Source organism: Paramisgurnus dabryanus, chromosome 17 (assembly GCF_030506205.2).
Source record: "Paramisgurnus dabryanus chromosome 17, PD_genome_1.1, whole genome shotgun sequence".
Taxonomy (NCBI): domain Eukaryota; kingdom Metazoa; phylum Chordata; class Actinopteri; order Cypriniformes; family Cobitidae; genus Paramisgurnus; species Paramisgurnus dabryanus.
In genome coordinates this window covers 31,644,787-31,671,370 of record NC_133353.1, presented here as the reverse complement: position 1 = coordinate 31,671,370, position 26,584 = coordinate 31,644,787, and the positions used below count along the sequence as shown (strand labels likewise).

The 26,584-nt window shown below is 36.7% G+C and overlaps 1 protein-coding gene across 1 annotated transcript in view; it reads left to right on the top strand.

Moving 5' to 3' along the window:
- Nucleotides 1-26,584, top strand: part of mdga2a (MAM domain containing glycosylphosphatidylinositol anchor 2a) — a 236,887-nt gene that overhangs the window by 188,413 nt on the left and 21,890 nt on the right. The window contains exon 11 of the mRNA XM_065288298.2: nucleotides 14,667-14,844. Coding sequence (XP_065144370.1) covers nucleotides 14,667-14,844 — 178 coding nt within the window. The remainder of the gene's footprint in view (nucleotides 1-14,666; nucleotides 14,845-26,584) is intronic.

The window sequence follows — 26,584 nt, the reverse complement described above, 5'->3', positions numbered from 1 at the left end:
GTCCAGATTAGTAGCAGGTACAGTATAAAATCTGAAACAGTTATTGTTTAGAAAAATGATCATATCTGCCTTTTTTTTCCGGCAGTATGCGTCAGCGTTTTAGACAGATAGTATCTTCTGCTGTGGAGAAAACACGTTCGCTCAGCACATCGCGGAGTTGTGGAGTCACCAGCCTGGCTAACGTTCACAATCTCAGTTCGTAAATTGTCTATGGAAAAATAAGTTGGCTAAATTGTTAGCTGCCTCAATGGTGGCCCAAGACATATTATTTATTGTATATTGTTTTACATACCGGATTTGGACTGCAGTGCAGTCACTGCGTTGCCAGGCTGGGGGTCGGAGTCAGAGGAAGAGGCAGCGGAGGATGGTCAGCGCAGCGCGTCATCACGTTCGACGTGCACCCTCCTATGCACGAAACAATCTTGCCGCAAATGTAGCATTTTGCCGAGATTTCGTGTCTGTTTAGAAAAGTTAAGTCGCACTTTGGACCGTCGACGCATGCAATCCACTTCTGGTAGACGCTTCTTCGTTGGTGTTCAGCTGCTTGTATTTCCGTTCAGCGGACTGTGAATCGAAACTAGGAATCAGAATTTAAATTTTTGAACAATTCAGGGAAAAACGCAAAGCTAGTCCCGGTTCCACTCGATACTCGATACCCAAGCCTATATGTGTGTTCCCTGGGCATCAAACCCACCACCTTTGTGTTGCTAAAGCAATGCTTTACAAATTGAGCAACAGGAACTCTTGTAGACACTGCTATTTAACACTTATAAGTTTGGCACTTGTAAAACTCTGTAGTAGGGCTGCAACTAACGATTATTTTCATAATCGATTAATCGGGCGATTATTTCTTCGATTAATTGACTAATTTACTATAATATATTTACTTAATTAGATGTTTTTACGTATTAAAGCTAAATAAGGCACTAAATTAGGGTATTCACGTGTAGAAGCGTAAACTACAGCGTTTTACTAACATAATATTTTTGATTTAGATATTTTAATCCTTAAATAAAAAAAGTTTGTGCAGCTTTTAAATAGTAAAACATCTTTAAATGTCAAAATATCAATTAACAAAATTAATTATGTCTTCAGGGATGTGCTGAGAATTTTGCCACAGATGAATAAACTAATTTTAATCTCAGCTTTAGACCTTGATGATGAATATTAAGATTATTTGTTATTAAAGGGCCCATGTCACAGGACTTTTTTAAGATGTCAAATACATCTTTGGTGTCCCCAGAGCACATGTGTGAAGTTTTAGCTCAAAATACCATATAAATAATTTATTATAGCATGTTAAAATTGCCACTTTGTAGGTGTGTGCAAAAATGTGCCGTTTTGGGTGTGTCCTCTAAAATGCACATGTGCAGATCAAGTGCAAACACTGATCACAATGATGGTGGTTTGTTGAAATTGAAACTCAATTGTTCTGTGAATTATTTTCTCTCTGCACTAAATGGCAGTGCTGTGGTTGGATTAAGGGGTTGGATTATTATAATAAGAGCTCCTTATGACATCATAAGGAGAGCCAAATTTCAACGACCTATTTTTTCATGTGCTTGTAGAGAATGGTTTACCAAAACTAAGTTACTGGGTTGATCTTTTTCAAATTTTCTAGGTTGATAGCATCACTAGGGACCCAATCATAGCACTTAAACATGGAAAAAGTCAGATTTTCATGTCATGGCCCCTTTAACAAAATAAATAAGCCATTATGATATGAAAGTGCTGAAATACATGCGTTGTTACAATACAAAAAAAACTGGATTTCCCCCTTTCTTTAAAACAGATGCTTGCGGTTCATAACTATTTTTATGAATTTTTATGTCACTTATATTAAAGAAAATTAAACCTTTATTAACCAGCGTTCGTTTGCATTTTTGCAGAGAGACGCATCACGTTTACACCTGGTATTTAAATCCGTCTCTTTTGTCCACTTTTGACCGCTTCTGTCCTGAATACTGTGAGGGGGTGGTCTGTGAGACGGTGGACGAGTCCCTCTGCTGTCTTTTAATGACGAGTTTATATGGACGCAAACTAGTATTATGTCAGAGTCCGCTGCTTGTGTTGTAAGTAAACATGCTGCAGTGTTTTGTACATGTATATGTTAAAGCTTTCTCTGAATTTTCAGCGCAATTGATAAAATAAGATCGTGCAACTTTCACACGCTTGCAAAATGAAACTACGCGTAGATCAGCCGCAGTTGTTGCAGCTCTAATCTGTAGTGAAATATATAAGTTATATGTATGTATATGGTCTAAATAAGAAGCTTTTTGGTATCAGTACCTGTAATGTAGTTACATCATCTACCGCACTGGCAGGGGATAAGCGAGGCATGCTAACCAGCCAAACCAAAATGTACATCATGCAGTTCAAGGAAATAAACTGTTAAAGTCAAGGCAACCCTCTGCTTTAAATCCCTTCTGTACAGTCATACAGCGCTGCCTTAATAGTGAGCTCAGCGGGGCGCACTTATCAGATCTCTTCCTCACGCGACTTCCTCTTTTCCCTTCTAGTCTCCAACCTCATGCCGCTCGCCCTCGTAATCCCCGCTCCCTCCCAATGACTTAACATTTATCTCACACACACACACTTGCATTCTAATACATCATCATCGCTAGATACAATGACACTTTTTCGCTCCCATGCACAAACACTGCACATGCAATTGCCGATGTGTTTGGCGAAAATGACAGCAGGCCCACCTTTCGCACCATGAATTGTTTATTCAAAATGACACCGGGGTTGGATACGGCTTCACTTTAATGGTATCATAACAGGCCATAACAATATTCATCTCCATTGCAGTAGAGGATTTGTGAAGGTACAGTAGCCACGCACAACGGTGCTTTTACAAACAGTCATCAAATTGGCCTGTAGGCTAATTCAAACACTCGCTCGATATCTATGCATGGCCGTTCAGTGGAAAGATGCAATTTATATTACTCCAAATAAGATGCCTCGGAGTACGAGTCCGTCTAACGCGTGGGCCATAGGTAACATAAAACCTCATTTACAGACTGAAGCTCTTTTTTATTATTGCGCATTATAACAAAATAAGTCTTGTGTGAAGTTTTATTACTGGGGGAGATTGCAGTAATGCAGGTGATTCATACAGTATTTTGTGTATGCAGCAGGTATGTGTGTGTATAATACTGTATGTGCGTATACTGAAGTATTTTAATTTATTACAACAACTAAACATTGTGAACAACCAGTAGTAGTAGTAATTGTGTACTAATTTTACTTTAAGTAGGGAATTTAGTATCAGACAGTAACAGATATTGGTTTATTAAGAAACAGTGGTTCAGTAAGTGTATCAGATGATAATGTGAATGAATGAAGACGTTTATTTGTAACTAATTTGCGAGTCGTTTTAATCAATTTGTTAAACAGATGAAAGCTTTCATTCTTTCTATTCACGTTCAGTTTAGACAAACTAGATAAGTATTAACAAAAAATATATATTAACAAAACAACATGAAAACCGTTTCGTGCTGTTATTTTTTCATTTTTTGATGAACTGCTTTTGAATAAGAATTGGTTATTGATTTTTAGCTCTGCCGGCAAAGTATCAACAGGGCATTCACAGTCTCATGATTCAAAAATGCATTAAAAATGCAGCAGATACAAACCAACATAATATGCAAATGGAAATGCGAGTTTTCATTGCTTCAGTAAACTTCCATCTTTTGACTAGATAATCTAGTGAAAAGCAGAGGTTTATATTTGGTGCATCTTGTGTACCTACTCACTATATACCGCTAACAATGCTTTAGTGGGCATTTGCATATTTCACAATGAAGATGCAAGGCTGGATGGAAAGTATGTATTGCATTTGCCGTAAATGTGTCTCATGCATTGAAACATGTATAGGATTTAGTGCCGATTGTTAGAAGCGCTTCAAATTGCTTAAAAGGAGAACAACGCCATTTTTCCATATTTTACTAAGTTCTTACTTCAACTTGGACAGATTCATACATACCTATCTTTTTTCAATGCGTGCACTTAATCTTTGTACAGCGCGTCGTGAATGTGTTAGCATTTAGCCTAGCCCCATTCATTCCTTAGGATCCAAACAGGGATGAATTTTGAAGCCACCAAACACTTCCATGTTTTTACTATTTAAAGACTGTTACATGAGCTGTTACACGAGTAAGTGTGGTGGCACAAAATAAAACGTGCTGATTTTTTTTAAGCGGATAAAAAATAAGAACTATATTGTATGGTGGAAGAGCACTTAGTTTGCAGCACTCGGGCGCAGTAACATTGACAGAAGTTTGAGCGAGAGGGGGTTTAGTCAGGAGTGATGATGTTACTGCGCACCAAGGTCGAAGTGCTGCAAACTTAAATGCTCTTCCGCCATACAATATAGTTCTCATTTTTCATCCGCTTAAAAAATCACCACGTTTTATTTTGTGCCACCATACTTACTAGTGTAACTACTCATGTAACAGTCATTAAGTAGGGAAAACATGGAAGTGTTTTGTGGTTTCTAAGGGGCTGTTTACACTTGGTATTAAGATGTGTTTTCATCGATCGGATCACAAGTGGACGAGAGAGACACATTATGTTTACACCTGGTATTTAAATCCGTCTCTTTTGTCCACTTTCGACCGCTTTTGTCCTGAATACTTTGAGGGGATGGTCTGTGAGATGGTGGGCGAGTCTCTCTGCTGTCATTCAAACCCGAGCAAGAGTAATTATGAGTTTATATGGACGCAAACTAATATTATGTCGGAGTCCACTGCTTGTTTACCAAGTAAACATGCTGCACAGAGTTTTGTACGTGTGTATGTAAGAGCTTTCTCTGAATTTTCAGCGCAATTGATGAAATAGGATTGCGCAACTTTCACACGCTTTCAAAACGAAACTACGGAGATCAGCCGCTTTAGTTTTATCAATGAAAGGCTAAAAATAATGCTGTTCACCGTATGTTCACGCCAGAAGTAAAAAAAAGACGTAAAACTTGTGTTTAATACCTCAGATTAGATAAATGGGCGGAGAGAAGGCGGTCGCGTGTGGCTGTTCGAACACATTCAACCACGTATGCGTTCCGCAACTCCAAAGCGATCCGATCAAAAGTGGTTTCGACTACCTCTGGATGTGGTTGAAAGTGGTCGAAAGTGGATGAGCTCAAAACGTTTTGAACACTGTTTACACCTGGCATTATTGTCGTCCACTTGTGATCCGATCTACGAAAACGCATGTTAATGCCAAGTGTAAACAGCCTCTAAATTCATCCTGTTTGGATCCTAAGGGATGAATGGGGCTAGGCTAAATGCTAACACATTCACCACACACTGTACAAAAATATAGTGCACGCGTTAAAAAAAGATAGGTATGTATTAATTTGTTAAAGTTGAGGTAAGAACATAATAAAATGTTGAAAAACGGTGGTCTTTTCCTTTAAGAAAAGTTTTGGCTTTGTTTGTGCGCTATATTTCATGGGAATTCATACGTATTTGACATTTTGGCTAATTTGAAAGAATTCATACGAAGTGAATCGTATAAAAATGTACGATTGCCATAAAAAATAACAAAACCCTGCCCCTAACCCCAGAATCACGGTGGCAAAAGCAAAAACGTAAATGATGCTGAAGTAATGCGAATTAGCCACTTGTAAAATACGTATGAAATGGTTAGATCAACAAAGTTTCACCTTTGAACTTACCCGCAAAGGCCTGTTATGAGAAAAGTTTTGGTTTCACTCACGAAGCCCACTGTTGTATATGCTTTACCTTTAACCTCATTCGTAATTAAGCCGGCTGTTCAAATAATTTGCTTGTATAAACTTAGTATATTAACATTTGCAAAGAGTTCTTTTATTATGTTTCATAGGTTGCCCCCAAGCATACGCCGAGAACGAAATCATCATAATTTGCTTTAATTGCCACGTTTTGAATTGCAAATCAGCTATTTTATTTTGCTAAGATATCTTCGATCAGATACTAATGAGGTTCTTATTTACACAAAATATAATTTCCTTTCTCCCATGTGGAGTCGCTGTATCTCGGCGCACACAAAAGTGTTTAGGTTGGAATTTGCATGAGGGCAGAATGTCTTGTTCTTTTCATATCGCCCCCCCCCCCTCCATCCCCAACCCCTTCTCTGCCCGTCTTTATACAACAAGATTTGCTGAACGATGTCATGAATGAGAAGTGAGCCCAGTTGCCATGGCAACAAGCCATTTTACCTCAGACCTGCAACATATATTACAATGCAGAACATAAAAAAAGGTAAAACAAAATGAGGCAGAAGTACTTGGATGAGAGGAGGTGAATTGAGAAGTTTTTTATGCTAGAATCACAAAAACAGCTGTTGTTTAGTGACTGTAGTACACCGCCTTATATAACCGGCAAGTTTCAGTGACACCAAGAGATTTTATTGGACCTTTTCTTGTATTTGTAAGAACAGTAAATGGTGAGTGTTGATATTGCAGTATGGGATTAAAATGCAGCCTAATTTCCTTCGGCTACCGCTTAGTTTGCTTTTCATGCGTCCTCTGCGGGATTACTGGGAGAGTTCCACTTCAAAGGTTAACACAGATTTGGTTTTTTAATTAACCTCTGGGTTTTGAGAATAATGTTTCTTTGTTTCTCGGACAAAAAGAAGAGGCCTGAATTCATCTCTCTGATGCTGGTATTTGAATAAAGGTCATGTTCAGAAAAACAAAAATGTCAGGATTTTACCAAATGCAAAATGCACATTGTATCGTAATTGTGCTCGATTGGATTCGTAATCAAAATCTGTTGCCAAAACCACAGCGAGCCAATATTTACCGAAAGGGGAAAATATATGCGCTTCAGAGGACAGATTGTTTAGTGAGGAAAAACCAGGAGGGAAACTCGATGTCCTGTATTCTGAATTCTGAAACTATGATAATGAGACGCCAATGAAAGTAGTGTTGTAAAAATAAAATAATGTTCCTCTCTCGAGTGACCTAGAGGAAGCCTTTGGCGTCAAGCCTTTGCAGTTTGTGATACTTTGCTTTTCCTTCTGCTTTTGGTAGGTTTGCCACAGGTACCTCAGAGAAGAGCTGTGATGAAGCCTGTCGCATGTGTTTTTCTGGCAAAATAGATTAAAGAAGGTATCGTGCGCTGTGCCGTTTTGCCAGATGCTGCTGTTGTAAGTTTAATCAAGCAGTCGAAAACTATGATAGCTATATTTAAAGCAATAGCTCATGGACAAATTTTTCACTCGTACAGTATGTCTTTCCAAACCTTGTGATTTTGCTTCTTCTATGGAAGACACTAAAAGCATTTGTGAAGAATTTTATTGGTCATTCTTTTTCGTGTAACTGCAATGAATGGAGTCCGAAGCTTTCTTGCTTAAAAAAATGATGCAAAAATAGCAGACAATTATAGTAAAAGTGGTTTATATATGTAATTGACTTGTGAATTGGATGAGAAAATGTCCAAAATAAGAGGCTGTTTACACTTGGTATTAAGATGTGTTTTCGTCAATTGGATCACAAGTGGATGACGCTAGAGACAGGTGTAAACGTTATTCAAAATGTTTTGAGCTCATCCACTTTCGACCACTTTCAACCACATTCAGATGTAGTCGAAAACCCTTTCGATCGGATTGCTTTTACAGTGTATTGACGGTTTCAGCAGTAACAACATAAACAAGCGGCTGTCGTGGTCTGCACGTAACTTCCGGTAAACTCTGCTAAGAATAAATAACAACAAAGTTCTTTAAAAGTAGTTTATTTATATATAGGGGTGTCACGATTCTCTAAATCCTCGGTTCCATTACATTTTCGATTCTAAGGTCACAATTCGATTCAAATCTCGGTTTTTACTTTTTTTGAAAGACAAAAAATGCTATGCCATTATTATTTATTACTATTATAGTTTCACATCAACATGCACATTGCGTGCTTTTCCTCGCATGGGGGTTTGTGGGCTTCACTTTTCGCGAGAGAGCTTGTAGAGAGAGACGTCCTTCTTGGACACACCTGATTTAAAAATAAATCGAGCGTGTCATAAGCGGCTGCGCTTCTCTCTGTCTCACGTGCGCCTGCTCTCGCATCTGTCCGAACCCTAAACAAACTAAAATAGTAATCCTTACGTATTTGTTCAGTTTTATGCGTTTCCTGTGAGCTGAGGCAAACTGTCCCTTTTGTTAAAAATATTACCTGCTGCATCTTGGCGCCACTCTCGCGCACGTGCAGAGAGCTGTGCTCTATCTCACTCGTTCACTTGTGATCTGATCGATGAAAACACATCTTTATACCAAGTATAAACAGTCCCAAAATGTCACTGACAAGAATTCACTCCAATTCATTCATTCATTTACTTCGAAATTAACGCGTATTAAAGGTGCATTCATAGACTGTAAAAAATACGGACGTAGTGTCTGTGACATCACCCATAGGTTTGTAAAGAGCTTTTTTTAGATTATAGTAGGCGGTGCCTGTCGTCGTCATCTTGGCTGCGCGTCACCACGCATCATTCGCGGATATCCGAAAATGGGTAAAGAGGCGGGACGTGGATGAAGCGGATCGGCTGATTGCTGAAACCATGCCAGCCTGGCTCGATTCTAGTGACATCAGTGGCAGTTCACCCCTCACTCAAGTGGCCACGCCCTTAATTATGCATAAACAATTATGAACTTTAAAGGGATAGTTCACCCAAAAAATGAAAATAATGTCATCAATGACTCAGCCTCATGTCGTTCCAAACTCATAAGACCTTCGTTCATCTTCGGAACACAGTTTAAGATTAAACCAAAGTCACGTGACTGCAGTTATGCACATGACGTGTTATCCTCAGACATGTTTGTGAAGTTTTTTTTTTTCAAACTTGCAGCGTGCGTCTCCCTCAGACTGTAAACGAAGCCCGGGCGCACAAAAAAACCCCCAAAAAACAGCTGGGGCGCACCAGATAACACGTCAGTCGCGTCGTACGTCATCCACATCACTCAATTGGCCACGGTTAATTATGCATAAATAATTATAAACTTTAAAGGGATAGTTCACCCAAAAATGAAAATAATGTCATCAATGACTCAGCCTCATGTCGTTCCAAACTCATAAGACCACTGTTCATCTTCGGAACACAGTTTAAGATTAAACTAAAGTCACGTGACTGAAGTGACGCGGATGACGTGCTTTCCTCAGACATGTTTATGAAGTTTTTTTTTTCAAACTTGCAGCGTGCGTCTCCCTCAGACTGTAAACGAAGCCTGAGCGCACAAACCCCCCCCCCCAAAAAACAGCTGGGGCGCACCAGATAACACGTCAGTCGCGTCGTACGTCATCCACATCACTGCAAGTCACGTGACTTTAGTCTCGCACAGAGATGTCTTATGAGTTTGGAACGACATGAGGGTGAGTCATTAATGACATTATTTTCATTTTTGGGTGAACTATCCCTTTAAGGCTTTATAATTTAAACAGATGAGATACAAAAAAATTCACCCCCCTCATACACATCTACATACACCGAAGGTCCCCATACATGGAAGTCAGCATTTTGTGCCATCATGTTTCTAAAGTAGCCCTAAATGGACTAACCGCTTTACAGAGTGTGTTTCATCACTATGTTGTCTCATACGATGACATGTTTGTCCTCTGGCGCTACCGTAGCTTCTCTATGGGTTTAGATGGTGATGCTTAATGTGAAAATTAACCTTTTTATAAAGTTTTACCGTTCACAAAACCATATGGGATTGAGGAACCATAAAGGAGAGAAAATAATACCAATTTTAATTTTGAGGTGAACTATCCCTTTCATTACTATTAAATCTCTAAATAGTGCCTCTGCTACGGTTATTGCACAAGAACTATTGACTTTCTTTGGGAAGAATACATTTTTCTTCATACATGCAGTCAGGCAAGGTGACTTACACTACTATCACAATAGATTATTTTTCACATTCAACATCTTGAGTTGGATATTATATCAGCAGCACCAAAGTTGTAGTATAACGTCAAAACTGGTTCCTTCTTCAAGGTTATTTTGTCAGCGTGCTCTTCACACTCTCCACCAGCGTGAGGGCCTTACGCTTCAATATCGGCCCTTCGCATCCACAACAAGGTTTGGAGTGTCTCGCTCAAGGATGTGTTAAGATTTGAGTGCTGTGTTGGATGAAATAGAAGGTCCCTGGAGCTGCGAACGCTGCACCACATGAAAAAAAAACATGGTTGTGTTTTCACTTCTTTAATAAAATCGCACCCAAATGCAAAGCTGAAGGATTCTTCGAGTCAGGTGTTTTGTGCCAGCGTAAAAAAAGTTTTGTTTGTAAAAGATTTGCAGTCTATTTCAGCGTTTGGAAACCATTGATATTGATTCTCTTCAGTGAGGCTTAATTGGGTTTTGGGCTCAGCAGTTTTACATAGATAAGATCAAGTGCTGCTTTGAGCGGCCTGTGATGATGCCACTCTCTAATGTATTGATTTTTTGCGTTATAAAAAGAAAAGCGGAAACGTCGGAATAACCCGTTGTCGTATGATGCATTGCATGAATAAGGTGCTTTGGGGGAAGAAAGGTCTATCTTTTCTTACATGTGCCCGTATCGATGCTTTCCCCTCTACTGCAGGCATGGAATTAGAAATCTCACAGAAGCAATAAACAGTAATTGGATTTGGCGATGGAAATCTCATTACCAGTAGAGAGAGAGAGACCCTGATGGGAACACTGGCAAGTTCTCAGGGCTATTGCTGCCACCTCCCCATCCCCTCGCCCCACTGACTTTACCAATCATCATGTATTTCAATTCGGAGAGACCCGTACCCGACTGCCGGGGGGAGTGCATGTATGCCTGTCATTCAGCCTAGCTCCAAGATAGTGGCCAAGATCAACAACCAGTAGTATGTATCCACAGCCAATAGTCGTCACATGGCACAAGTTCAAAGTTGCAAATGTTCGAAATTAATCTGCTGTTTCATCTGTCAAACTCCGAAGGCAATGCCCAAAAGAGCTTCATAATTTTTTGTTAAAAGCTTTTTTAATTTCTGCACCACTGGTGACACCAAACAGAAATAAAGCCCGATTAAAACAACCTTATCCTCAGTTAATCACAAAACAGGTATTGCCGCCATCCATTCACAGCTGCATCGGACCGTTTAAACAGATTGAGGTTACGTTTGGTGGTGCCAACAATGAACACATTTTTGCCAAAAGAGCTTTTGTATTTATTCCACACTGAAAAAACTTTCAAAACATACAGGTACTAATTTAATGGAAGATATACATATACAGTGTCTGTCTATCCACTTGTTATGTCATGACTTAAAGGTGACATAGAGTGATTGAACGGGGTATTTATCCTTGTTCTGTGATGTGACATGTAGTCAAAAAAAAATTTGTTTGGGTCTGTAATGCCTTAGAAGCTTCCTAAAAACCTCTCTCAGATAGCTCTATTAGGGTGGGGGATTTTAAACAAGTGGTTTTGCACCTATTTGGCTCCCCCTACTGGCTTAACTTGCAATCTCATTACTTATTGGCTGACTTTGCTGCCACTCAAAAAATGTAGCCAATTATTTTAAAGTGGAGGGGCAGCTAGATGCCTGTGATATCATAAGCATCAGTTTTTCAGATTGGGCCGTTTTCTGGCTGACATTTTTAAAAGAGGAATTTCTATGAGACTGAGATGTTTAGCATGTCTAGCACTTTTTGTATGTTTGTGAATGCGGGTAGACTACCATTATTTAACAAAGACAAGGTACAATTGTTTTTCATTCTCTGTCCCCTTTAAGGAATACTGTTTTCGGGTTCACTCATTTCAATAGAGGATACAATTTAAACGCCAATTATGATCTATTCACGATTTATTCATATTACACATTTACATGAAAAATTTATAAACTCATAGTGTACACTTTAATCTATGTCCATGAGTCCATGTCTGGTCAGCTCTGATTTTTATATGGAGATAAAAAAAATTTTTTGGTTTTCAATTATGATACCAGTGTGTATTAGAGTGATTTTTTTGTTATTCCCCTTTTGAGATCAGTAACACCCGGAAGAGTTTGGTTCCAAAACGCAATGAATCCATTTTGACTAATTTAAGTAAAAAATTGTTTTCTATACCAAAAAAGTGACAAAATGAAAACCAATATTTTCTGTTACAAACTTTCACATAGCATCTTTAGGTTAAAATAACATTAAAATATTAAAAGTTAAAAGTTAACATGAAAGTTCAAATCCATAATTTGATTTTCAAAGTTTTATTATAAAATCTTTTCAGCAAAATGCAATAAAAAAAAGTTTTTTTTTTTTCAAAATGCTATAAATCTATTGACTTAATATATAAATGTGCATTCATCTTTGCCATGTTATATTCATTTAGTTGACTAGTGGTATACACTGATTAAAAAATAAACATTAATGGCATTAATCAAAACACTTTGTCATATTAAGAACACTGTCATTGCTGCTGTCATCCTTGGGACGGCGTCGCTGAACTTTTTTGACAGCGATCAGCTGTAAAATGCTTTGGTCCTGCTCGATTTTCATTGACTTTGAGTAAAATAATGGAAAGTTTTTCATAAGATCCCCTGGGGTCAATGTGTTAGCATGACAGAAGCTTGATGCTGTCGGGAGAACAAGCAACAGTCTGCTTTTTTCCTTCGACCGAGTGCCTCTCATGTAAATTATTTGATTTTGATGGCTTGCGTTTCTTCACAGCCACAGAAACCACCACAGGTTTATCAATGCCATCAAAAGTATTATTTTGTTTTTGTTTGTTTGTTGATCACAAAGTATAAAGTAAATGAGGAAAACTAGGATTCTGTGTCTATTCAAAGCGCCGCCATTATTGTTTACAATGCTTGGAATGGTGTGCTGTGATTGGTTATGTGGATTTATTGCATTCTGCAGAGAAGGAGGACTGCCGTTTATCACATTGGGGAAAAAAGGGAGAAAAGATGACAGAATAACATGGCGGATATCGGATTTTGCGTAAAAATTAAGAATTTACTTTTTAATACTGACCTGATACAATACTGATTTTGGTGGTAACATTTTTTTAAATGGTGTTTATTGGGTTTTGGAACCTAACTCTTCATATCTTTAACATAAATAACTGATGTGCGGTTACTGAATAAATGAAAGCCCAGAGCTTTCTAGACTTCTCTGTTTTTGATGATTTTGGATTGTTTGTATACTTCAGAACATTATTTGATTTATTTGACAGTAGGTTTAATAGGATATGGCCTCTCCCACTGCACCATAATAATAATAATAATACTGAAAAGCATCACCAAAAATCCATTTATACTTCCTCCAAAAGTTGAAGGGATACAGTAAACCTCGAATATTGGACTAAATTGGCTTGTTGTTAAAAGTTAATTGAGAAGGTCAGGAAGCAAAAGCGTCCTGTCAAAACCAATTACCCACCTCACACATCTCACTATAAACATAATAATGTTTATTCTTGCCCATTCAGAGACTTTTGTTGATTTTCACCTCCTTTACCTTCTTTCCAAATGCAGCATTGTTGAAAATTTCACCTCCAATATTAATTCATGACCATTATTGACCAGCTGCATTGTAAGAGGAATATTTCAACCTGAATGAAGATTGTGTTCTCATTTGCAAACAAATAGTCCATAATAGCTCTGTTAGTCTTCTGGAAACATTAAAATGCTCACAAAAAGAGAAATGATCAGCCATTTTTAATTGTATGCATAGTTGGTCTTATATTGTAATATACTTGCACTTTTCTATTGATCTAACTTTTTTAAATTGTTAATCTCTAATTTCATTCCTGATTCCTTTTATTTATTTATTTGCCTTGCATAGTGAATTTTATATATATATATATATATATATATATATATATATATATATATATATATATATATATATATATATATATATATATATATATATATATATATATATATTAGGGCCGGGACTCGATTAAAAAAAATTATCTAATTAATTAGAGGCTTTGTAATTAATTAATCAAAATTAATCACATATAAATATTTGACCTGAGAACATTGAGAAGTAATTTTTTCACATGGATTTTTAGTATACCATGAATAATGACTGAATACATACCCGGATTCGGGCTAACGTCCACGCTAGCTGCTATATGTTTAGCATTGAGATGATACTTGAGGCTCGATGTGCTGCGGGTTATATGTGAATTCCTTGTTGCATAGCTTACACACATCCATGCTCTTATCGACGCTTCCATCCGTTCGTTTTTTATTAAAAAAATTCCCATCCACGGGGCCAACCAAAGCGATCTCATCTGCTTCTTCGTTCATGTTCACTGTGGTTTGTAGTTATTTTTTATGTAATTAATTAATCTTAATTAATCTTAGTTAAAGTCCCCGCCCTAATATATATATATATATATATATATATATATATATATATATATATATATATATAAATAAAAAATTTCATATATATTATTTTAAATATATAATTTTTTTCACTACATGTTATATGTATATACCTGTGTATGTGACAAATTAATATAATCTTTAAAATGTAGAATATAGTATGTTGAAATTTTCAATTGATCTTACAGAGTAATCCTATATTATGATGTATGGTTTGATGTATCGTTTCTCTCCAGATGACTCAAAGAGGATCTATTGGTCGACAGTTGTTTATGTGCGTTTGGCTTGACGCTTAATCATAATGTAATGAAAAGTTTACAAAATCAACCTGGATTTATATTCTTCTGTTCAGACCGGGCATCAGAGGTGGTGGGAACAGGAAATCCCAATAGAAGACAACATCCAAAAAGGAGAACTGCTCACCTATAACCTCACTGAGCTCATAAAACCAGAAGCCTACCAGATCCGCCTCACGCCAATAACACGATTCGGAGAAGGAGACTCGACTGAAAGAATCATTCGCTACAGCGGTAAGTCAAAGCTTTCAGATGATTGTGGTTGGGTTTTTGCGGTGTTTGTTTAGCTGTTGTTTAGGTGCGCTGTAGTGTTACATAAAACATTTGAGCGTAGTGGAGATTTTGCAAGAAGAAAGACAATCTGTAGAAAAGCTCACTGTCCAAATATGTTGCATTCTGGTTTATAACAATGATCTTAAGGAAAGAAACAGAGAGTGCAGAAAAAAACCATGCTGGTGTATTGACTGATACTGACAGAGATACAGTGTCTATGTGTTTTTGTCTATGACTGAGATGTTTTTGTAAACCCTTAATGTGCTTTTAGTCCCATTACTCAATGTATATACACAACCCTACCTTAAGGCATTCGGTGGTATAGTCACAAAATATTTGATTTATGTATTTGTGTTCATGGACACGATTTTCCACTTTTTTTGTGTGTCATAGAGCACGAATGTCTTTTTTGTCTCACTCAGCACAAATTTCTATACAGTAAATAGTTTTTTGTGTCCCTAGCACGACTTTCTTTTTTGTATCATTTTATGGATTGTTTGAATCCACCCATCTCTGTTATTATTGAAACAACACATTTTGTGTTACTTTTTACATAAAATCAACACAAAATGACACATAATGTGTTAAAATTACACTTAATGTGTTAAAAGCTTAACGCACAAAGATGTGTAAAAACTTAACACATCTTTTCTAATGCTGCGTTTAGACCAGCCGCGGTAGAGGCGTCAAACGCGAGTGATTTCAATGTTAAGTCAATGTGAAGACGCGTTGACAGGCATCTGGAGGTCTCGCGGCGCGAAAGAGGCGTTTAGCGTGGTGTGGTAGACGCGATTACACCTCATTCTGTGTCTAGTTTGCGCGAATTATGCGTTGCTGCAAGAAAATTTGTAACTTTGGTCAAAAAAACGTACCGCATTAACCAATCAGGAGCTTGCTCTAATAGTGACGTTATTACAGAAAGCGAATTTGACGCCTCAAACGCGGCTGGTGTGAACCCACAGAAAGAGTGTAAATAACAACGATAGTTTGTGTACTTGGTATAATACAATGTTTTTGAGTGGTTTATGGTTAAACAAACACATTATTTTCCACATACCATACATTTTTGTAGCTCCAGATTTCGCTCTTTTTCTGTAACGCACAGATTTTTTCTGTAACGCACAGTACGTCACCAATCCCAGGAAGTACACTGCAAAAAATTATTTTCAAGAAAAAACGTACTTAGTATTTTTGTCTTGTTTTCAGTAAAAATATCAAAACATTCTTAAATTAAGATGCTTATTCTTGATGAGCAAAACGACCCAAGAAAATAAGTTTAGTTTTAGACCAAAAATATCAAATGTAAGTGATTTTGTGCATAAAACAAGCAAAATAAAAAAATTGCCAATGGGGTAAGCAAACTTTTCTTGAATTTTTCTTGAATTTAGTGTTTTTCGAAAATGTTCAAGATATTTTTGCTTATTTTGTGTAAAAACAAGACTTATTTTCTTGGGTCGTTTTGCTCATCAAGAAAAAGCATCTTATTTTAAGAATTTTTAGATATTTTTACTGAAAACAAGACAAAAATACTAAGAATTTTCAAGATTTTTTTCTTAAAAAGCATTTTTTGCAGTATAAACTGTTGCCTACAATCTGTGTGTTTGTTGTAGTCCAAGAAAAGAGATTTACGTTGGAGATGATAACTCGCATCATCGTTTACTTTGGGGTATGTACCTAAACCCTTAACATCAAATGAAATGTGAATCGGACAATTGGTGCTCTTTAAGTAGCCTAGTGGTTAGAGAGTCGGGCTTGTAACCCGAAAGTTGCCGGTTTGAGACTCACGGCCAGTGGGTTGCTACCTGCTAGGATAGCTGTTTACTACTCACTGGGAAGGGTTAAATGCAGAGGTCACATTTCGAGTATGCGTTACATGCTTGTCAGTTTCACTTTCAAAGTCGTTCTAACTCCAAGTGACAATAGAAAAGACAATACATAAAAATATCTATAGAAATTCATGCTCAATGATGAGACAAAAAAGCAGAAAGTCGTGTACATGAACATGAATAAATAAATCAATCAAATGTTTCGTAACTACAGCACGACTTGCCTTGAGATTGGGTTGATATACACATAGTGACCCTGTCTGTGAAAAACCCAGCTAAAGTCATTTTTTGTGATTTCCTATTCCAAAATCATCCCAGATAATGTAAAGACCATTTTGTTAAACTACACCTTGATATCTTTAATATTACTGAATAAGGTCATGTCAAAAATTGAAGTTAAAGTGAAATCAAACTTTTATGCATCAAATCTCATCATTAGATTATGACACTAGCCTATATTTCACAGACAGGGTCACATATATTTTATATCGAGATCATCAAGCAAGAACCTCATACATTCAATGCATTTTATATGTTGTGTAGAAACCTGCTTATCTGCCATATAACCAGTCTATGACATTTTAATTATTCATCTATGTACTAGAGACCTCTGCTGGTTGTTTATGTGATAAATAAGTCTCTCATCAAATGACTTGCAGTTTATTGCTATATAGTTATATCTAGTTATCTCTTTAGCCGAAACAACTATTGAGTAGTTCATCGATTGATTTTTTTACTTTGCTTTGTGTTTGTTTAAGAGGCCATTCGAGACGCAGGTAACGTATATCAAGTCACCTTAATCCTACGTGTGTGTTGCTTGAATCATTTTTTAATGGAAAACCAATGGTAATGTGCTTTATGACTTCACTTAATGACTGTACTGTATGCACACGGACACTTTCAGTTATTGTGCACAGTGTTCTGACATCAAGGTTTCACAGCTCCAGTGTTTTGTGAAATTAGAGACTCGCTGAAGGTTTCGGATTTTGAGTCCTAGCTTTTGGATAGTGCCATGAAATACTTTTGGCAATTTGGTATGTCTAGCATTGTGACTAGGGTTGCCAACTTTCTCACACTGAAATATGGGACCAAAGTTGGCTTGCCACAACAGTGCTGATATGATTTTTTTGTATAGAGTGTTTTTAAGCCATTTGTCAAAATGATAGCTAATCTCCTAAATTAATTTTCATTTATAACTCATATGACTTCTCAACATACGGTAAGTTTATTAAATAATAGTTTGTTAATTTACAGCAGTTGCTTTTAACACAGTCCTTTAATTGAACCATTAACTTTAATATCTGTCTAAAACAAAACACTTGGGACTTCCCCACTAACTGTGGGTTCACACCAGACGCGAATTCAACGATTTGCGCGAGTAGATTACATACAAAGTCAATGCAAAGACGCGATAAGACGCATCCTCTTGTGGGGCGATGCGAATGACGGGATATGGGCGGAACGTTTGCCACGAAAACACACGCTATTCGCCTCAAACACGTCTTCACCCAAGCTGAAAATAGAGCGAAAAATTTAATCCTGGGAGTAATCTAGAGCGAGCAACACGATGCTCCGTGTTTGGTGTGTACGTAGCATAAGGGTTAAAAAAAAATAAAACACACTTAAATACTGTGAGTACCGCAAGAGCATTTCGATAGCAGTCTCCTCTGTATGATTTCTCAAATCACTCTCGCAGGATTTTTATGTTATCTGCCTCTCGGTTCTTGTGGCAAGCCTGTTGTAGATCAGCGTAGCAATCAAAAATAGGACACAGGAGGTTCCGTACGGGACAAATAAATTAGGCTTCAAAATATGGGATGTCCTGGCTAATACGGGACAGTTGGCAACCAGTCTGACATGCCATATACCATAAAAACTTTCATAAGCACAATGCATCCATCCATACATATAATATTACTTTTAAATATGATTTTTATGAATAAATCAAGATATTAGCACCTTTCCTTCTAAAAGATTAAAATATTAAGCTTCAAGGATTAGTCAATTTTCTTTAAAAAAAATTCAGATAATTTACTCACCAGAATGTTGATGTCTTTCTTTGTTCAGTCGAAAAGAAATTATGTTTTTTGAGGAAAACATTTTTGAGGACTTTTCTCATTTTAATGGACTATAATGGACCCCAACACTTAACAGTTTTAATGCAGTTTAAAAGTGCAGTTTCAAAGGACTTTAAACGATCTCAAATGAGGCATAAGGGTCTTATCTAGCGAGATGATTCACATTTTTGGCAAGAAAAATAAAAAATATGCATTTTTAAACCACAACTTTTCTTCTTCCTCTGGTCCTGTGACGAGCCCGCGTGACCTCACGTAATTGCGTAATGATTTTGAAAGGTCGCGTGTCACATGTATTGTCGGATCCGTCCTCTTTCTCCACACTTGTACACACTGAGGATTAGTTTCGCATAAGTCATTTATGTGAGGTCACGCTGGTACTTCACAGGACTGGAGAAAGACGAGAAGTTGTGGTTTAAAGTGCTTTTTTTTCAACCGTTTCGCTGTCTGGATTTTTTTAAGAAAATTGACTAATCCTATAATGTTAGTGAGCGAAATGTGTCATCTACTTTTACTCAAAAAAACAATGGTCAGGTACTTTTTTTTCTGCTCCTTTGATAGGTGAATATGTTTCTGTACGATTCACTTCATACAAATTAGCCAAGTTGTAAAATATAAACAAATATCCATGAGATTAGAAGTAGAGAAAGTGGTCTATAGGAAAAAGAAACAAAAAATTGATTTTCATGTATGCCCCTCATAATTTATTCAGTCGCCCACCCGTGTTATCTGAAGCCCTATGGCTCTACAGCGTCCTTGTGTCCGGTAATGGAAATACTAGCGTTAAAAAATTGAAAATGTCTCATTCCATAACTCTCTCTCTCTCCTTTTCCATTCCCCCTAAAGTACATATAGGAAAAGACCATCTGTATGATGCAATGACTTTCACACCAGGAGCGTTTCCATCAAAGAGTCCGATTTTGCGCCGTGACATTATGCATTTTAATTGCCTCAAATAGCCTGGAGAAGGTGATAGCAAAATCACACCAGTCACAATCAATATTCTAGCGTTCACAATCATACGCTGACTTTTAAGCCTTATGTGAATGGTTAAAGAAGTCTGTTTGGATACCTTCTGCGTGACACTAATGATTTTAGAATGTCGAAATAACATTGATGGGTGATTTTTAAGAAATCCAGACTTAGATTTTTGCCCTTGAAGCCAATTTTTTTGCACATATAAGATTAAGGTCTGAACTTACTATAACCATTATTTTAAGAGGATTTAAAAAATATTTCCTGTAGAATTTTTTAATTTTTTTATATTATCAGTATCAAAAATGATCATTACCGCAACATGATATTACATTAAATATATGCATTTACAAACTCATGTTTCGGTAATGAGAACTAAAAAGATGTCTAGGTACTATGACAAACAAAATTTCAACTTTTATCTGAAGAAAAAAATTAGAACTGCTCACCTGGTAGCCATCTTGAGTGTCACAGTCAATTATGTCCCTTCCAACAAATAATAAAAAAAGTTAGTTCCTTGAGGGCTTAAACAATGATTGAAAATTGTTGCGGAGGATGAGAAAATTGGTCTTGGACACATTTATATTCCTTATTGTTGTCTCTACATTTACCAATGATCACCAAATATCACATGTATCTTTACTGTAAATGTTTATAGTATAACATGCACTGAAGCTTTTTATTTTTTAGATTTTTTAATTATAAATATTTCCATGTCAAAAAAAACAAATCCAGTCATGGACACGTTGCGGTAATGAAAATTTTCTCCTTAAATGTGGAAAAAATGATATGAAATCATGTGCAAAATAGTACATGAAGAGATGTTTGTAACTGTATGCTTCTTATTTTGACAGTGACAGCTTTTGTACCTTATTTCTCGCCTTGAAAAACAAAATGGCTTCTACTTTTAATACATTTGTAATATTCAAGTAGATATTTGTAACTGTGGTTACAATTCACTGTGGAAATGACAGTTTCAGATTCTTACCATTTACCATCGATGTGTCAGTAAATATTTGACATGACGGTAAACATTCAATATCTGCTGGTGTTGACCTATATCGAGAGGAGATAGCAAACACATTTTATAAGAGAATAGAAAGACCAGGATGCTGAAACATGGCTGAATATATTTGAAAAACCCTAAAGAGATTAATCTAAAATGTGTCCTTGGTACAGCACATGAACTTTTGTTTTTTAAATCTCTAGCTCGTTTTTTTTCCATGTCTTAAGGATCTGTTTTACAGTTTCCAGTGAATAAAGGACAATGATTTTTCTCTCTCTCTCTTATTTTCGGTATTATATTGGAAATGCATTGCAATATGTGGCAAACTCTGAGCAATGTTTGTTAAGACTTGCAGTGGCTTCAGCTTGGACACTGCCAAACAAATTAACAAGGTACTAAGAAGAATTGATGGACTGTGTCATTTGGTATCATTGCTTAAAGCAGGCGTTCAACACATAAACTTGCTGCAGTCTGTAGATTGCTTTGGAAAGACACCAACTGGCAGCTATTTATGAGTCTTTCAGAGAATGCAAACAGGCAGAGTACAATGTTAACAAGCTATTAGAAATGTATTGTCAGACCGTTTGTATACCTCACCGCACCTTCAATGTTATTAAGTTGTGCTAAATGTCATTGTTTGTTTACTGACTATATAAATATTCAGCGACAGGTCATTGCACTTGCATACGCATCTGTGCTATTATGTTACTATTTTAAAATGTCTTCAGTTTTCTCAAAATACATTTCAAGCTTCTTTAAGCTTAAATATTATATTATTTATACTCTTGAATATTTATATACACTGTCAGAAAAAAATGCACTTTTTGTTAACAATATGTACGCTGATAATATGAACGGTTTAGGTTCAAATGTGTAGTTTTTGCACTGCCTCAGTGATAGCTAGAGACCTTTTTTTGACATTTTTTTCTAATGGTGTAAAGTCACAATTCTTTAGTGTTATAATTTGCTTAGGAAGAGACGAAATTTAATTCGTAATGTGTAATAGCATGTGACACTTTAGTTTGATATTAAAATCCATTTACATTTACAGCAGATGCAATAAAGTCATATATCAGTAACTCAAAATTAAAATCAATTGCATATTAAATGCATCTTAGCCCTTAATTCATTCAAGCAGTGGATATTTCTTCTGCATTAACTGTGATTGAATCGCTTGCTTACGTTGTAGTCCACCAATGGTTTCCTTAAAGGTGACCCAGTTTGTAAAACATAAAATTTAACGCTTTTTGGTTTTAATCATTAAAAAATATTTGAGTTTGATTTAATTATATTTTTATACAAGCAACACACACATCTCTGCTACAAATGAACATTTGAAGTTTGTTTCTAGTCCTTACCGTTCTTGGACAATTACACCAAACATGACAGAAGTGCAAACGTTACAACTTACCCCATAGGTGGGTTTCATTGTAACAGGCAGGGGGAGAGTTGTAACACTTGCTAAAAATTAAGTTTGCGGGCAAATATTTCAATACTATTTTGTCTATATACTTGACGTGGATATTGTTTATATATCTGTCTATAATAGACCGGTATCCACAGTGTATTCATTCATCCAGACCTTTTCTAACAATAGTTCAATTATAAATGGATACAAATGTCTAAATATGTGTGAAAAAGCAGCACATTTATGACAAAAAATTTTTTTTATATGTGACCCAGTTTGTAAAAACCAGACTGAAGTCTCAAAATTAAATTCTAAGCTAATGAGCATCAAAGTCTGATTTTAGTCATTCATTTCATTATGATTTCAATCTTTGACGTGACCTTATTCAATTAATATTAAAGATATGAACAAAAATAAATTTGACACACATTTTTAATAAGACAGGCACATTTATTTTGTTGGCAGCCAGCAATCATTCGTTTGTAGCCTATTTAAAACAACGGCAAGAATTACGCTAACGTTAGCGGTTTTCATATCGTAAGTGCTGTGGGGTTAGTTGTAACACAGCTTTACAATTAACCCCGCAGCGTCAAAATATTTTCAAGCCCACCAAAAAAGTCACTAAGAGCTGCAGACATATTTCAAAACAATGCTATGTTTTAGTCAACAAGACACTGATTAATATGACATAGCATTGGATTTGGTATCTTGCACACCCAACTTAGAAACCGAAAAAAAACATATGATGAAAATATTTACTTGCATGCCACCAAAACACTCGTTCATCAATAACTCTCTGGAAAAACATTATACATTTCCAATAATTTGCAGGAAAATACCGGATAAACAAAATGCTTAACCTTGTGCAACAATGTAAACAGTCCGTGTTACAACTAACCCCGTGTTAGTTTTTGCCCCGCGCACCCCTATATAAAATCATCCTACATAATGTAAAGAACATTCTTTGAAAATATAACCTTGATATCTTTAACTCATTCCCTGCCAGCCAATTTTTGAAAAGTTGCCCGCCAGCATTTTTGTGATTTTCACAAAAGTTTTACAAAATGCCTTCCAAGAAAATGTTCTTCTATAAATATATAAACATACAAATATATAAAATGAAAGAAAAGACACAGACGCTTTCAAACAAACAAACAAAATGGGGAAAAACATTTCATCCTATCTAATATGAGTATTTTTCTTTAAAAAAGTTTTTATTTAAAACATACACAGAGTTTAAAATTAGTAAAAATAAAATTTTGCTTCAGTTTTTTATAAATTGGGTATGTGCGCCATCTAGTGGATAATCGCTCTATTACAGATTAACATGTAACCTAATCAGGAACACGATTTTTATGCATACGTTTTCTCTTAATTGACGAGATAACTCATAAATGGTGGGGAAAGCATTAATATTCACTGAGTAAGATCATGTCAAATATTGAAATCTGTGTGAAATCAAACTTTGATTCATTAATTTCATGAATATGATTTCACAGACAGGACCACAGCTATGGCATGGAAATGTTGCTTAACTTTTTTCCCCACCATTGACGAGTTTTCTCATCAAGAGAAAATTCCTTCCTACCAATGGCGAGTTTTTACAGCAATCCACATTTCCGCTATTATCCACTAAGTGGCGCACTTACCCAACTTATAAAACACTGAATCATCCACTGATCCAAAAACATGTTCATCACTCTGAATCTGATCTCTAACAAAAATCCTTTACAAAAATCCAATTATTTCAGCTTTTTGCTAAAAAAAAATTATTTTTGAATAACCTACCCCTATTTGAGAGGTGATAAAAAGAGATAGTAATAAAGATAGGATAAAAGTTTTTTGTAAAAGCAGAGGGTCTGGAAGGATGAAAATTTTATTATGATGAAAAAATGCACTGACTGGCAACTTTAAAAAAAAAACGCTGGCGGAAAAGAGTTAATTTTTCTTTGCTAAAATCAGCAGCCATAGATTATGAGCATGCATTGTATTCACAATAGTGTTTATTAATTTTTTGTTAGCTTTTGTTTACGTGTGGTATGCATTGCTAGGATTTGCTTGAGCTCTGTGTTGAAATATTGTGTCAGAGTGCCTCTGGGTTTCATATTGGTATCTCCAAACCCAGTATCTGTGATAAGATGTGTTTCCTGCATAAATACTGCATTGCTGCAGTTTATTACGCAGCTCTGTGTTGTTATCTCGCTCGTTTTAATCATAGGCCTAAATATAGTGGAATTTCTCCTTAAAGGTTGTCTCTGAGCGGGACGCCAGTGAATGCTCTTGGAGTGAGAGATATACTGCGTCTAATTGCTTGTGTGTTTAATGTTGTTGACGTTCTGTTTTTCCATCCTGCTCTGATAGTTCTGGATGTTCTTTTACGGGGAAAGCAAGAGGCAGAAAACGTGAAAAGATGGAGTCCATCAATTATCATGTGTGTTAATTCACCACGTGTTTCCAAATATGCAACATCTGCTTGGTTAAAGCAAGACAGGCCTCCTCCTTAGCTCATTTAGAAACATCTGGACAGTTTACTGGAAGGGAGATGTAACCGTTGCTAAATTAGCTTCAAGATTGCAATTTTGTTAAAGGAAGTAAGAGCGAGCCGTGAATAGTTATTATGAAATGTGATTAGTGAGGAAGAACGTGAGAGACATTTTGATCGTGGCTGTGTTGTTGTGAAACTAATGTTTAGATGAACATTGTTCAGTGTGCTTTGACAGAATCACATTTATAGCTTTTTCCCTTAAGGTTGCTTTGAGACCCCATCACTCATTAATTTATACTTTCATTTTTCATATCTGTTTATGGAAGCATATATGATGATGTATTTAAAAAAATCTCATAAAACTGTGGCCCGCCTGGCCTCCAGTTTGAGATCCACTGCCTTATGCTATATCATATCAAAATCTTGGACTAAACTGTTTTTTGAGTCAGTCACCACAACAGTCAAGGGACCCACAGTTTTATGAAACCCCCTGTTTTATGCTGCGTTCACACCAGCGACAAGAATGGCATCAAACGTGAGTGATTTCAAGTTAAGTCTATGTAAAAACGTGTTTACGCGTGTCTGAAGGTCTCGCGGCGCAAAGAGTGTTGCTGCAGAAAACACGAGTTCAAAAATCTGAACTTTGGCAAAAAAATGCGCTGCGATAACCAATCAGGAGCTTGCTCTAGTAGTGACGTGATTACAGTAAGCCAGGGGAGTCGCAGAAGCCCCTCCCATCAAGCAATTTTCAGCGTGAATGTCTCTAATGACTGGAATTTCACATGTGAATGAAGCAAGGAAACTCACAATGTTCAAAATGTAGCCGCGGCGGCGTAGGTTCCGCGTCTGTTTTCATTTATACTTTTGCGTCTGTGTCGCGCCGACGTGCAAATACATGCGCCGACCGCTGGTAGGCAGTATCCACCACGCGTGTAACCACAGTAGCAGCGCGACCGTCAAAGAAGAAGATGCTTGGCAAATTAACCCATAAACGAAGAAGTAACAGCATCTTGTTGTGTATGATTTGAGAAGACCAGCAATGATGGAAGTAAATAAACAGCAACTTTATTGCAGTTTGAGTTAAATCACTCCTCACCTTGGCCCATCTTTGTTTTCACTGTACCGGACCGTTTTGGTACAGGGCTTTCGGCATGGTGCACATGTGCACCGAATGGCCGAATGCAATCTTTTGTGTGCAGAACATAGGTCGATTTTCTTGTTTCCACACGAACGTATTAAGTGGCGAAAGTCTCCGTGTTCAGCGCAAGTCTTCTGTCAAACATATAACATAATTTGGCCCACAGAAAGATTTTTATTTACTTAGTTGTATATTTGTTTGATTATTGATGTTAAAGGGGTAGTTCACCCAAAAATGAAAATTCTGTCATCATTTACTCACCCTCATGTAGTTACAAACCCTTATAAATTTCTTTGTTTTGATGAACAGAAAGGAAGATATTTTGAGAAATGTTCATAATCAAAATATCCGTGGACCCCATTTACTTCCATAGTATTTGTTTTTCCTACTATGGAAGTGAATGGGGTCCACGGATGGTTTGATTACAAACATTTCTCAAAATATCTTCCTTTGTGTTCATCAGAACAATGAAATTTATGTGGGTTTGTAACAACATGAGAGTGAGTAAATGATGACAGAATTTTCATTTTTGGGTGAACTATCCCTTTAACGTTTACGGTGCTGCTTGCGTGTCGCGTCTAAAAGCACGTGTTAAACGCGTGTCAACGTGCTGTTTTGTTCTTTCAGAGTGCGTGAGAGGTTGCGCGTCTTTTGTTGCTACGCAATCATGAGTCGCGCTTTCAGTGACAGCGAGAATAAGGAATGCGTGATCAGATTTTTCATCTGCACCTCACGTCAATCATATCATTGTCACAATGCGATCATCTGTTACTCAGCTGCGCAGGGGT